Source organism: Gadus chalcogrammus, chromosome 15 (assembly GCF_026213295.1).
Source record: "Gadus chalcogrammus isolate NIFS_2021 chromosome 15, NIFS_Gcha_1.0, whole genome shotgun sequence".
NCBI lineage: Eukaryota > Metazoa > Chordata > Actinopteri > Gadiformes > Gadidae > Gadus > Gadus chalcogrammus.
In genome coordinates this window covers 15,321,431-15,335,619 of record NC_079426.1, presented here as the reverse complement: position 1 = coordinate 15,335,619, position 14,189 = coordinate 15,321,431, and the positions used below count along the sequence as shown (strand labels likewise).

At 44.9% G+C, this 14,189-nt stretch overlaps 2 protein-coding genes across 3 annotated transcripts in view; one reads left to right on the top strand and one right to left on the bottom strand.

Moving 5' to 3' along the window:
- The first annotated feature begins 456 nt into the window (after window positions 1-456).
- tmem254 (transmembrane protein 254) lies at window positions 457-5,192 on the top strand. The gene is made up of 4 exons (XM_056609896.1): window positions 457-626; window positions 1,312-1,415; window positions 2,413-2,472; window positions 4,330-5,192. The coding sequence occupies exons 1-4, from the start codon at window positions 540-542 to the stop codon at window positions 4,448-4,450; spliced, it is 372 nt and encodes a 123-aa protein (XP_056465871.1). The 5' UTR covers window positions 457-539; the 3' UTR covers window positions 4,451-5,192.
- Window positions 5,193-6,295: 1,103 nt separating this feature from the next.
- LOC130404944 (L-threonine ammonia-lyase) overlaps window positions 6,296-14,189 on the bottom strand; it is an 8,487-nt gene continuing 593 nt past the window's right edge. Inside the window, exons 2-12 of one of the 2 annotated variants that reach the window (XM_056609894.1) lie at window positions 13,674-13,811; window positions 12,497-12,827; window positions 11,973-12,089; window positions 11,254-11,495; window positions 10,676-10,841; window positions 10,290-10,389; window positions 10,074-10,149; window positions 9,691-9,816; window positions 8,900-9,067; window positions 7,706-7,763; window positions 6,296-7,044 (exon numbers count right to left, since the gene is read on the bottom strand). In XM_056609894.1, the coding sequence (XP_056465869.1) occupies window positions 6,946-7,044; window positions 7,706-7,763; window positions 8,900-9,067; window positions 9,691-9,816; window positions 10,074-10,149; window positions 10,290-10,389; window positions 10,676-10,841; window positions 11,254-11,495; window positions 11,973-12,089; window positions 12,497-12,827; window positions 13,674-13,811 (1,621 nt within the window). In that variant the 3' untranslated portion in view covers window positions 6,296-6,945. The remainder of the gene's footprint in view (window positions 7,045-7,705; window positions 7,764-8,899; window positions 9,068-9,690; window positions 9,817-10,073; window positions 10,150-10,289; window positions 10,390-10,675; window positions 10,842-11,253; window positions 11,496-11,972; window positions 12,090-12,496; window positions 12,828-13,673; window positions 13,812-14,189) is intronic. The other variant, XM_056609895.1, reaches the window with a different exon arrangement.

Genomic DNA, 14,189 nt, shown 5'->3' with positions numbered 1-14,189 from the left:
GATCAAAGCTAATTGAAAGCTGGTTTAACCAATGGCCTTTGAGCCTATGTATTATAAAAAAAATCTGGTTTGTGTTATCTTTTATTTTTTTTGACTGCCAACACAAAGATCCATCTTGAAAAGTAAAAAGCATCTTTGTGAGTCTGTGTCAATTCGGCAGTTTAGACTATTTCAGATCAAAAATAGTTTTTAGATAACTAAAGCAAAACAACGATCTCTCAGGGAAATATGTCAGCTGTTATTTTACTTTGAATTGGTCTTTGAACCCTACATTTAAAAATGTAAATGTGTAAGTTATCGTCTATATAATGTGATATAATTAACATTTGCGGAAAAGCAATAATAAACGTTTTTATTTTATTCATTGGAAGTACTATCTTTTTAAATGCATCTCATTGATGAGGACGGAACCGCAAATTTGGGAATATACAGCCCGGCGGGCATAGTACATTCAGCCGCACTATATATTGCACAGCCTCTGCACTCCCACTCTGCAGCTGCACGAACATATTTGACCGAAGTACGCAAGAAGAGCAGCCATGGCCAAAAGTGATGGGTGCGATTATTTCAAAAGAACAAGCCTGTTTTGGATTGTAACGGTGACACTTTCGATGGGATTCTTCACTGTGAGTGATTGTCAACAGGATGAGATATAATACAACTTTTGTTGCACGGCGTGTTTGCTCTCTGTGCTTTCTGCCACCGAGACTGGCAGAGGGGCTGCGGTGTGACACGCAATGTGCTCCGGGTATTGGAGACTCGGGTCAAATATACGGTATTCTTTTTAGCTCAATAATCAATTCTGCATTACTATTTGCCTTTGTAGATTTACAAATAGCAATTAGAAAAACCAGGTCAATGCCTTGTTGGTGAAAGCGTTATCGCCATTCTAGTTTGGTGGGGGGAAATGTCAACAGTCCCGGCGATTGGACAAAAGCTTTTTTAACGCTTGGGGATTTTAGTTACCTAGTGGCTTTAGGTTTCATGACTAACGTTACACATTGAAATTTAGTCGGAAAGTAAGAAACAGATCGCCTTAATCGTAGCTACCGCTATCTTTTAAAATAGGGGGAATAGGTAAACGATTAAGTAATGAGTTATAAAGTTGTGCAACTTGTATGTGTCATGGTCTACGTCCAACCTAGATGACCTGAGATTAGAGAGAAATAACATTTGACTGTCGACCAATGGCAGCCCATTGTATTGGATAGGATACACATGGCAGTGGTTCAAACCTGCCCTTTGACTTTTGTGTTTGTAATGATTTGTTTAATTATCTGTTATTACCATGGTATGACACGTGTTTTGCAGGTTATTGTTTTGGCACCAGAAAAGATTCCCTTTGAGCACCTTGGTCCGTTCGGCACCTTCTGTTCATATCTAGTGGAAAATCTGAGTGGGCTCATGTTTAAAATGTAAGTAAAGTAGCCTATCTGAACAATATGTAGTAAATACATGCTAGGCTGTTCTTATAATAGCATTATATCACATTCAAACATGGAGAATTGATTCACATATTGCAATCAACCCCATCAGTTCACAGTAAGTGTCAACTGTCCATAGATTCCCCAATGGCGTGTCATTTGAAAAGGCCTTTCCCTAATTACCTTTCAAATTGTCATCCCACATTCTCCATTGACATCACATGACTACCATACTGTTACCAACTGGTAAACATGCAAACATGCTTAACCTTTTGTTTGGATCATATAACTCTAGTTTATGATTGTTTGTGTGGCTGTGGCTTGAAGCTAAATCATGCAACTTTCACCCATACTTCCGATTTGCAGTACCTGCAGTGGTAGTTTAGTTGCATATTTGTCAACTGCTGACACTACTATGTATTATATTAGAATAGTTATGTTAGTACAGTAGTGTTTTAAGCAAATTCTTACGTTAAATACATAAATATGGCACAGAATCAAAGGTCAATCGACCTAAGATTATATTATATTATTTATATACATTTCCAAGTTACCATAGTATTTTCAGATACAAACTATAATTATGTGGCTTGATGGTCTTCGAGCTAAATGTGGCTTGCTGCATCCAAGCCACAAAGGCCTGCAAGCTCATAGGTTGTATGTGTGCATGTATAGAGGGAGAGGCCCAATGGCTCAATGTGCCTTTGACACATTGCCCTGACAACCACCAGGCATAATGCCCCTCATTCTCTTCCTCCGTTCATGCTTGCTTTAGCAGGCCTATAACTATTTCCCACATTATTACGAGCCATGATGTGCTTATATTTTAAAACATCTGAACTCTGGGAGGCATTACGAAGAGACCAACTAAAATAATTGTGTTTGCGTTTGTGTGTGTGTGTGTGTGTGTGTGTGTGTGTGTGTGTGTGTGTGTGTGTGTGTGTGTGTGTGTGTGTGTGTGTGTGTGTGTGTGTGTGTGTGTGTGTAGGTGGCTTGCTTCTTGGGCTATCCATGTGTTTGAGGCTTGCATCGCGTTGAGGATGTGTAGGTAAGGATGACATGACCCTTCAGCTCCACCAGAGGGCGCCTTTGTACAAGCCTTTCCATATTCTCTTCCTTTTTACATGACTTTTCACCTGTGCATATTAGGCCTATTTTGTGCTTTAAAGATCCCATGCCATTCTATTTTATGATCCTTTAATATAGGTATTAGTGGGCCACAAACACAGTATTCAAAGACTTCCCCGAAATTCAGCCGTGGTGCAGAGTTACAGTCACTCCGAAACAGTCGCACATTGAGCTTCCCCCAAACGCGCTGTTTCGGTGGGCGTGTCAAGGCAGGTCAAGGAGGGGGGTGGGGGTGTGGCCCTGAGCAGCTTGTAGCCACTACCATGCGCTCTGTATACGGTGGGCGTGTCAAGGCAGGTCAAGGAGGGGGGTGGGGGTGTGGCCCTGAGCAGCTTGTAGCCACTGACAGTACATTGCGCTCTGTTTACGGTGGATGTATCGCAATGGCTCGTAGAAACACATATTATACATAGATATCTATATATATCTATAGGACTGTAACGCAAGTGTTGTACACTTCCTTGTTATTTGGATAACCGTTCTGCTGTTGGTGTGATGGCGCATAACACGTCGGACTCTCGTCTATGGTATTTCTACAACTAGACTCGTAGTGGGGGTTATCTCAGCCATGGTTGAGAATGAATTGGGGGAAAGGAACTTTGGCTTCGACTCCCTGAAGTAGCCTACATGAACCACGACATGGAGGAGAAAGGGATTGTTGGCCGCGAATGTATCCCGCTTGAGCCCTGCTTCCCGCCGCCTCGGCAGCGGTCAGCGCTAATCACCGCATCCTGAAGCCGAGGCGGTGGTCCATCGGCAGCGAGGAGGCTCCGGCGGGAGACGACCGCGGTCAACAATCCCTTTCTCCTCCATGTCGTGGTTCATGACTTCAGGGAGTCAAAGCCAAAGTTCCTTTCCCCCAATTCATTCTCAACCATGGCTGAGATAACCCCCACTACGGGTCTAGTTGTAGAAATACCATAGACGAGATTCCGACGTGTTATGCGCCATCACACCAACAGCAGAACGGTTATCCAAATAACAAGGAAGTGTACAACACTTGCGTTACAGTCCTGGAGCTCTATATCTAAATAATATCATATAATAGGCCTACATAGATATCTATAGGCTATCAAATAATACATATTATCACGGCCAAAAGCTGTGTGCACGTCCAGACGATATAATGAATCACTAAGGACTTCGTCGGGTTCTCCGACGTCTCTGGTTCTTCCACTTCCACATCAATCTGTAGTAGACAGAACCGTGCGCTGCCTGCTGCCTGCTGCCGGCGCGAGGCACCACCGCCCGGCTGCCCGCTGCCGGGCGGTGGTGCTTCGCGGCGGTGGTGCCTCGCGGCAACCGGCGGCAGGCAGCATGTCGCAGTTCATGTAGTTTGATGTCGTTCTGCCATTGCATTCAAAATTCTGTAACTAGCCTGTTACTACGAACTAAGCAACTACCGTACACGTATTAGCATTTAGCACTAGCTCAATCACGACTCCTTCAGAATTCTTGTGGGTGGTTACGAACCAACCAAGTGGGCAGGGCCATGAATAATAATTTGACAACGCTACGTCACAGTGTCACCTTATCCAGATCGGCTCATTTCTTCTGCCTTTTTCCTTTCATTGCCTATTGCATTCAGCAGACAAACTGCATAGATTTCAAACTTACCACAGCTCACAAACTTATTCAGACCTATGTTATTTAACAAACAATAGGAAAAATGTGATTTTAATGGCATGGGCTCTTTAATGAATCAGTGTTGAGGGAGAAAAATTCAGCTCTGAAATAAAGTTAACATTTGAATGATTGTTCTGTGTCCCCCTTACAGCCAGAAAGGCATCACCGATGGCGGCTCCCGCTTCCTGTGGTTCATCCAGACCTTCCTGTTTGGCTTCGCCTCCCTGGGCATCCTCGTCAAGTACGACCCTGAGCGGCCTAAGCAGCATTGACTCATCTCCCAAGAGCCCCCGGCACCGGAGAGATGAAGTCTCTCTGTCTCTCTCTCTGACTGACTTTGTATCTGCTGAGGCTCCTTACCAAAGAGAGATGGGATAAGGGTTAACATAGAGGATGTGTAGCGAAAGCATCAAGTATTGTCTTTCAAGCCGCGTTTTAAAACATTCCTAACTTATTTTCAAAACTGGATTAACAAATATAGAAATCTTTTTATCATTAATATTATTGTTTCTTGAATAATGGGAAAATATAGTTTTGGCTAACTTTTGAATGTAGAGAATGCTGTATGAATAAACGCTATGAAGTAATACTTAAACCTACCTGTAGCAAGTCTTAAGAACAACCAGTTAATCACGGATAACGGCCATGTTCACAAATTGTTTACATAAAGAGAAGGGTGGGACGCTTTTGGAGTCCCTTTAGTCGGGATGCGTGTCCCCGAATGATCAGATCTCAGATTGAGATATTATAGATGAGGTGGTACATCCAATACCAGGGGCAACTCACAGGTAGCTGACCATGGTGAAACACACCAGACACCAGATGCTGTGATAATGACACCTCTTGCCGCGTGCGACAAATGTCTGCCAGACACTATACCGTTTGCCTTTCCAGATTGAGGTACTTAATATTTTCACTGAAGCCTTTCTAAACCCTACTGTGGTTGATTTTTATTGTGTTGCACTGTTTGGGAAATAAACTGATTTAAGAACAGAACCATTTGGTATTCTATTCCTTTTCCCCCTGGCAAAAACCGGGGGAATCATAGGGTGTGACTAATCTGTGATTGACTCCTTGTTTGAAGGTTCTTGGTTCAAATCCCCAATGATATATCCCACCTATGGGCATCCTTCAGCAAGTTATTCATCCTCTACCTGCTCCTATTTCCCTGTATTTGTATTCACTGTCTAACCCACTCCTTAATGCACTGTATAGCACTATAACGCTTCATATAGTGTATCTGTGTTAACTGTCTAAACCCTTTATCCAGTGTAAGTCAGTGCTACAATGGCTAGCATTTAAACAAAGATAATTTGCAGAACGAGTTAGAAGATCATAAACCATGAGTCACATGACAGCTTAAACATTTGCCATGGGGTCACTTATCTACCATTTGGTTACTGTGGTAATCATGTGACTCAATGTGGTGATAACAATCTGGAAATTGATTGGACAGCATGTAGGCTTATGCAAATTACCGTTGTTAAGCCCAAACTCCTGTGGGCAGTTATAACCATTTGAATTGCCAGATTAAGCTAAGTGTTTCACGCCCCGATTGTTATGCTTAATAATTATTATGCTCGCTAAGCGTCATTACAGCGTAGCTGGTAGCCCCGTTTTTTGGGGGTCCATTAATTCAGAAATCCACTGTGTATTTCGACAGTTTGACATTATTCGTTTTTGTTCAAGTGTATGTTCACCAACATGGATCTGATATAAATGGAATTTACTTGGCACGGAGCAAGCACAAGGCCGCAGGCCAGTGAACTTAACAGCATGAGCACCAGCTGCCTTAAACGGGCGCTAGAGTGGTCTTCAATCTTAAAACGAATTTGAGTCCATCGTCTCACTCACGTGATCTTCAGCAGCATTCAACTCTTTGAAGGACAACCTTCTGATGGCCCAGAAAGAGGTCTATGAGTCATCATCACGACGTCGGACCTTAGGTTCGCTATCCTCGCGCATTTTGAATGCCCATGGTCCCTGGGACTTAGCTGCATCAATGTAACGGCGGTTAGTTATATAGCCTGGTTTAATACAGAAACAATGTATCGTAGGCCTATAGCCTATATAGCTAATAGATAAGACAATAATTTGAAGTCCAATATATTCTAATGTATTTGCTTTAATTAAGCTATAAACATTTGATGCATACATAAATATATACAATATTTCAAAAATATGCTGCAGGATTTTTTTTTACATGGTATATATTCATGTGTTATGAATAAAGAATCGGTCGACACAGTATTTTCAGCGACCTGTAAATGACTACAGTACTTGAAATGGAACACCTCTGAACTGTGGGATCGGCTCAGCTCAGGAGGTTGAGCGGCTTGACTTTGGATCGGAGGGTTGCAAGTTTGATCAGCGGCTCCGTCTCCTGCTCCCCGTGTCGAGGTGAGGAAGGCATGAACCCAAATTGCTCCCAACGAGCTGGCAGTCGCCTTGCATGGATGACTCCACCGTCGGTGTGTTTATGAAGTCTTGTAAGTTCCTTTGGATAAAAGCCTCTGCTAAAGGTCAATGTATGTGAACTCTAAGGACATGTCAGGATAAAAGACTAATGCAAGGCTAATCTCAAGGCTCTTCTGTCCAATAAATTGTGACAGTGTATGCAACTGCAATTTCAATACTTCTGATATCATCATAGTATCTCATATCATTTAGTTAGTTGTGTGATTTTAAATATATATGCTGTAGTGTAAAAATATACTCTCTGTTTAGGTTTGGTGCGTCTGTACTTGTGTGTGTCTGTGTGTCTAGATCACCGATCCAGCCAGCGCAGCGAAGGGTAACGCTCACACAGGGTCTTACGCAGCTGCACGCTCTGCGTCTTATCCCTGGTCTCCACCACACACTCCACCTGTTGACACACACACACACACACACACACACACACACACACACACACACACACACACACACACACACACACACACACACACACACACACACCACTGAGTAATCACTGTTTGTGTGTGTTGAGGTAATCCATATTGTGTCCTGACTAGTCAGTCATGCGACAAAGGCCACTGAGTGGATTGGTGTGTCCGAAGGTGTGTGTGTGGGGCCTTGGGAGGGAGCTGGGGTGGATTAGTGATTTGGGTGACGTGTTTCAACTTGACTCGTCCCACTGTTGCTGTTCCAATGCTTTAAGCCAGATAGGACATGCTCGTTTTGGGACCAGTCACCAAAACCTTTCCCAGTCATGGGTCATTGGGAACCAATTTATGTTTTATCAAGGTTGGCTGAACATGATCTTCACTGATAGAGTTTAAACAGTATCTCCCTTTTGCTTGTGTGCTGTCTCACAGCTATGTGTCAGATATTTGAACCACGTAGGGCATCCCACCATGGTGATATTCTGTTGGTCTAAATCCTAATATAATATTTGAGCCATACTTTGGACAGCAACAACAAATGTTTGTAGTTGTGAACCTGCCAGTTTTTCCACATTGGATTATAGACTGTAATGTGAATTAATTTGAAGTATGCTGGAGCGTTAGGCTGTGTGAATGTCCTACCTGAATCTTGAAAAGCTCTGTTTTGTCACAGTGACGCCTATGGCATACATCAAGTAACCTGGGAAAGAGGAAAATAGACACACACACACACACACACACACACACACACACACACACACACACACACACACACACACACACACACACACACACACACACACACACACACACACACACACACACACACACACACAGATACACACACAGGAAGAAGTGACAGAGAGAGTGATAAGGAAGATGAAGAGAGAAAGAAATACAAATATTTGAATAGATAGAAACTAATAACACCTGAATGAAAAAATCTCAAGGGAAATAGACAGAGAGGTAGACCGGTGAAGAGGCTGTCATGTAGATAGACAACATCACAGGTAATCAAAGTCAGGTAGACCCGATAGCATGCAGATAGGTAGGCAGAAAGACAAGAGATAGCAACATGCAAGCAGGTAGGCAGGCAGACGATCGAGATTGTGGTTTGTGATTCTGTAATGTGTTTGCTACAACAGAGAAGGTGAAATGAGTTTCACTTCTCGTTCCGCAGAGAGACAAACTCTATAATGGTTTCCCCCAACATAATCAGCAGCAGGAGAAATGGACTTCCCAGAAGTCAGACTGAGAACAGGGGTTATAAGGCCCATTTAGCCTCACTCAAAACCCATTACACATGCTGGCCTCGCCTAGGGCCCAAAAATATAGAGACACTACGGAAGGGAAAGGTCCTTGACTCCTTGCACATGACAGCTATATGACCAACATTTCTGAGTGGGTGTGCACATGTCCGCATATGCATGTGTATGTTTTTCAGTGGGTGGGATCGTAGGGAGAGAGGGAGAGAGAAGAGAGAGACTATCGGCTGTTTGAAGTTTCAAGTCCTTACTCAATTGTTAATGACTTATGTTGCCATGGTAATCTCTAGTAGAAAGATGGAAAGAAAGTGGTTCCCACTGTCAAATGATGTTTTCGAAACGAAACGGGGGAGATGAACTTGTACTGAATCTACGAATCTGAATAATAAAATGTTTCATATTACACACACACACACACACACACACACACACACACACACACACACACACACACACACACACACACACACACACACACACACACACACACACACACACACACACACACACACACACACACACACACACACACACACACACACACACACACACACACATATTGAAAACCCACCTGACATCCTCTCTGGACAGGAAGTCCAGCAGCTTGGCCATGTCTCCGGGCATGTTGCCCAGCTCCACAGTGAACTTGCTGATGCGCTCGTCCAGCACCAGAGCGCGCTCCACACACTGCCTCACCAGGTCCAGCTCCATGTTAGCGCTGCTAACCACCACCGCAACCCTGCAGTGGGTTTAGCATAGCTTAGCTCTAGCTCTACCCTTCAGTGGGTGTAGCATAGCGTATCTCTAGCTCTACCCTTCACTGGGTGTAGCATAGCTTAGCTCTAGCTCTACCCCAGTGGGTGTAGCATAGCGTATCTATAGCTCTTCCCATCACTGGGTGTAGCATAGCTTAGCTCTAGCTCTACCCTTCAGTGGGTGTAGCATAGCTTAGCTCTAGCTCTACCCTACAGTGGGTGTTGCACAGCTTAGCTCTAGCTCAGCTTGTTGGAGACGTTAGTTAGTTTCCATTTAGCCTGGGCTTTATACTGCATTAACCTAGCTCTATATGCTCAGCTTTCCTAATGTACTATTTCTGTAACGCGTTGGGGGATTTACAGAGTTGTCGTCATAGGACAAACACAAGCTGTCGCTCATTAAACAAATTGTGCATTTAATGTACAGATTGTAATTGTTCACAAGCAGACCTTTCTGCAGTGTTTTATTTTTAGTAACACCTGTGACTATCCTATGATGACGCTTCTGTGAGCCTCATTAATGTGATGAATGTGAATGAAGACAAAATAGTTCCAATGCTAACAGAAACGCACATGATTTATTCCTAGCATAGGGAGGCCGACTCACCTTTTGCCCCTGAGCTCTGGTAGCTGACCGGCCAAGATTGCGGCTAACCCCATGGCTCCCTCTGTGTCAACCGTGGATCGCTCAAACTCCTGAAACCGCAGCATGGCGACCAGAGCGCTCTCCTCACTACGGGGTGATAACATCACAACACATACAGGAAACAGGGACGTCAGGAGTTGCCATTTTGGTTTAGAATCCAATCCTACGCTCTCCTATGAAATGAAACTATTATTTAAACTTTTAATCATGAAAGGGATTCAACAGCAAACCATTGGGCTTTGTAAAGCTTGTAGTAGTCAGTTAATGATTTAAAACGTTGGATTGCGCCCTTTGAAATCGAATACTCACACAGGTGAGATGTGAGGTTTCTTAAGAGGCAGTACCTGACAGTGATGATTTTGTCCACATGCTTCTTTGCCAGCTGGAAGGTCTGTATCCCAAGTGAATGTTCAGCCAGATCTAAGCAGGAGAGGATACATGAGAAAAAGTCATCAGGTTCCATCCACCCCTCCCGTTCTGTCCGTCCATCCCATCACATATAAACTGTAGAATCTGTAATGCTTTTGTCCACTTTAAACAATGAACACGGGCCTCCTAACCTCCATAGAGTTTGCTGTTTGGCCTGCTGGTCATGTCTTTGCATGGTGCGCCTGTTTTCAGGGACTGCAGAAGAAGAGGGTATCCCTCAGGTTCAACTCCCTGCCAAGAGAAACAAACAGATGCATTGACAATTAGATGCATTTTTCGGAAATGTGATGGAATGCATGGATTTATAGCCAATATGTTGTAATATAATATTAAACAACATGTGGCGGGCTAAAGGCCTGATAAGGCATATCCAATATGGCATATTCAGGCAAATTGGAGTCCTTTCCCTCGACAATTATTAGGTAAGCAGAAAGCTGAAGACAAAAACTGCAATAAAACAAACAGACAAATAAAAACAGAGTGAAGGAAGCAAAGTTAGAAGCCAACCCAAACTCACCACAACAAGGATGCGTGGGTTGAGGTGTTTGATGGCCGCAGCGGTACCAGCTAGCAGTCCAAACTGTCCACTAGCCGGCACCACCACAGCATCCAGCTTGGGCACCTGCTCATAGATCTCCAAGCCTACGGTACCAAGACCGGCAAGGTAGGCCTCCTGCTCATCCCTGGACACAGAGAGAGAGAGAGAGAGAGAGAGAGAGAGAGAGAGAGAGAGAGAGAGAGAGAGAGAGGGAGAGAGAGAGAGAGAGAGAGAGAGAGAGAGAGAGAGAGTTTAGTCAAAGTCACTCATACTCATCAACCCTCCTGGCAAGCGCCTAAAGAAATGATGCATTCATACAAAACAAACAAATATTCAAATATTTTCTGATGTCCAATATGATGTCATTTTCTGGCACTGGAAGCCTGGAAGCCAATCAAGTGACATCCCTCTCGTGACACCACCAATTAGACAGACCCCAAAATAAACTATTTACGAGTAACAAAGAGGCTTTATTTTTTTTTATGTGTACTAAGGGATAGAGTGGGGAGAAGCAAACTAACAGTGACAAAAACAAAGTGGCCACGGGCTGGACTCACTCCTCCAGGTAGAGGTAGCCGTTGTCCTTGGCCAGGTGACAGGCGTGGTTGCGGGAGTCGCGCGCGGCAGTGCCGTAGGAGATGACCATGGCGCCGTAGTCCCGGTAGACGCGGAGGCGCGGCACGGAGCAGCTGGACGGCATGATGGCGAAGACGGGGATCTTGAGCTCCACGGCGTGGTGCGCCACCGCCATGGAGAAGTTGCAGTCCGTTGCCACGATCACACCCTTCTTCTGCTGCTCCTGGGGTCCGGAGAACAGCACAACGCACGTCAAACAGGGTCAACCGAACCCAAGTTGAATAGGTTTGAAGCAGGGAGCAAGGAATGATCAAGAAATCCTCTCCTCTTTCTTCCTCGCTCCCTGTCTGTAGTATCGTCTAGGATTCAAAGGGCTTTCTTGGCATGACTGACAGACGTTTACGCGGCCGCAGCACTGTCTCTCTCTCTCTCTCTCTCTCTCTCTCTCTCTCTCTCTCTCTCTCTCTCTCTCTCTCTCTCTCTCTCTCCTCTCTCTCTCTCTCTCTCTCTCTCTCTCTCTCTCTCTCTCTCTCTCTCTCTGTCTCTCTCTGTCTCTCTCTCTCTCTTACTCTCACTCACTGCCTCTTTGTTCAACTCTCTGTCTGCTCTCCATCACTGTTTTCCACTCTCTGTTTCTCTCTATGCCTCATTCTCTCTGTTTCTCTTTACCTCTCTCTCTCCCACTGTTTAGATCTCCCACCTGTGTCAGCGAGGTGAGCAGGTAGAAGACTCCTCTCTCCTTCACAGAGCCGGTGTAGTGCAGGTGCTCCTTCTTCAGGTAGATCTCCATGCCGTACTGTTTGGACAGCCTGGAGTACTGGACACACACACACACACACGGCATGATGTCAATCCACAGCATTTGATGATCAGCTGCATTTTCAACAATGTAGCCTCCATGTACTTAAGAATGAACCCAAAAAATAAAAATAAAAAATCGTATTAATGCAATACAATTCCCAGTGATTGTTACTTCATTTATAATTAGATGTTATTAATTTACAATGATCAAAATCTTTCTTTGTGCACACTATTAGATCAATCATAACACTGAAGAATGGTCACTTAATAAATAAAATAAAGTCAAGGCTATTATATTTGTTAAGCCCTTTCACAGTCACAGTTTCAAAGGGCTTCACAGGCGATGTTTGCGTGCCCCGTTCTGAGGGGGTGTCATTAAATGCGGCCTGTGGAGCCCTCAAAACGGTTACCCCCAGGGCGTACCGTGCATGGCGTCTTCTGGATGGCCGACTGTATCTTGAAGGTAGCCGCGCTGATGTCCTCGAAGCGGAGGTACTCCGTGGAGGGCCTGGGCCGGGACTTGAACTCGCTCATCCTCCTTGTCTTGGGGGGCTCCGTCAGCTGGATCTCGGGGCGTCCCGACGACCGAGCCTCCCAGACCCTCACGTCTCCGTTGAGCAGCTCCTCCTCGCCGAAGTCCTTCAGCCGCTCGGGCTCGATGAGGGTGGGTCTGCGGCCCGGGATTCCGTTGACCATCCCGGGGCACCCCTTCTTGTAGCCCGACGGCAGGTTGGGGCCCAAGCGCAGCTCCTCGCTACGGCGGGAAGAGAGGAGGCGGTATAGAGGGAGGAGGGGTTGGGTTTGAGACGGGGTGGTGATGGTGGAGAGGAGATCCAGACAAGGTATATGCATTGGATTCTTACCCAGCAGTTTGTCGATGAAAGCATTTAATAAAGACATTAGATGGTGACAGTTCTTTCAGTTTAGATTTGTCATTTTGTTGCATTTGGTGCAACATGTTAACGTTCAGGTAGGATAGCATAGCAGTAACCATGGGGAAACGCTTTTATTAATCACTTTATTCTTGTCTATAGCCACGTACAATGCATTGGTTGTGTGCTGCTCTGAAGTTTGTATTTGTCTACATTGTCTGAGTCAAGTAGAAGAAGGAGCTCAATTTACTTTCAAGCTAGTTTCATCTTTCATAGTTGTAAGACTAAAATCAGGGCAACATTCAGGGACCCCAATACAAATTAAATACTTTTGGGTTTACCAGTAAAAGTTTTCGAGACACAGTAAAAAGAGCTCAGCTGCCCCTTTTGACGGATGCGTTCACCTCTATTTGCTCTCTTGAAAGTAACAATACCCGATATCAACAACTCTCACACACAATGCCGTCCCTGTTCTGCAAAATACAGACTGCCAACCAAAACCTGATTGAAAATCCTGCTCTAAATCCTGAACCCATAACCTGCATCCATTCATATACACTTGATTCATACAAACAAACAGAATATAATATAAATAAACATAAAAGGATTATGCTAACCAAGGGATTATCCATATCAATGAACCTCTCAAGAAGATTGACAATGTTATGTGTGTCTGTAGTTTTGTAGTTTCTGTCTGTCTTTAATAGACAGATGGACATGGGAATTACCTGGGGAGCATGAGGAGGACGAAGGAGACGACAAGGCGGAGGAGAAAGCTCACCAGAGCATAGAAGAGACCACCAACACTAGCTGACAGGGAGATGAGGAGAGGGCAGGGCTGGGCTGAGGAAGGAGAGGCCTGGGGGCTGGAGGGGGAGGCCAGGTTGGAAGCCACAGAGTGGGCTAGTTTGGTGGGCAGTGATGGAACACGGAATCGCGCCCTCGAAGGGAACGGGGGCCGGGGAGGGTCCTGGGGTCGGGGAGGGATCGAGGTCCAACTAGTAAGCTTTGGCCCCTGTGCACGGTTAAGACGAGGAGTATTTGAGTGCAAGTAAGGGTTCGTGTTTGCCATTGGTATTACAAAGGTCGGCTCTGAGGCCTCCTCTGGGGGATTAGCATTTGGAAGTGATCGTGGGAGGAGGTCTGAGGAAGTTTTCATTCCGCTCGGCTTTTCTTTAGTTAGCAAACAAGGAGAAGGAGCTGGAAGGGCAGCAGGAAGAGGAGGCGCAGGACATGACGAAGGA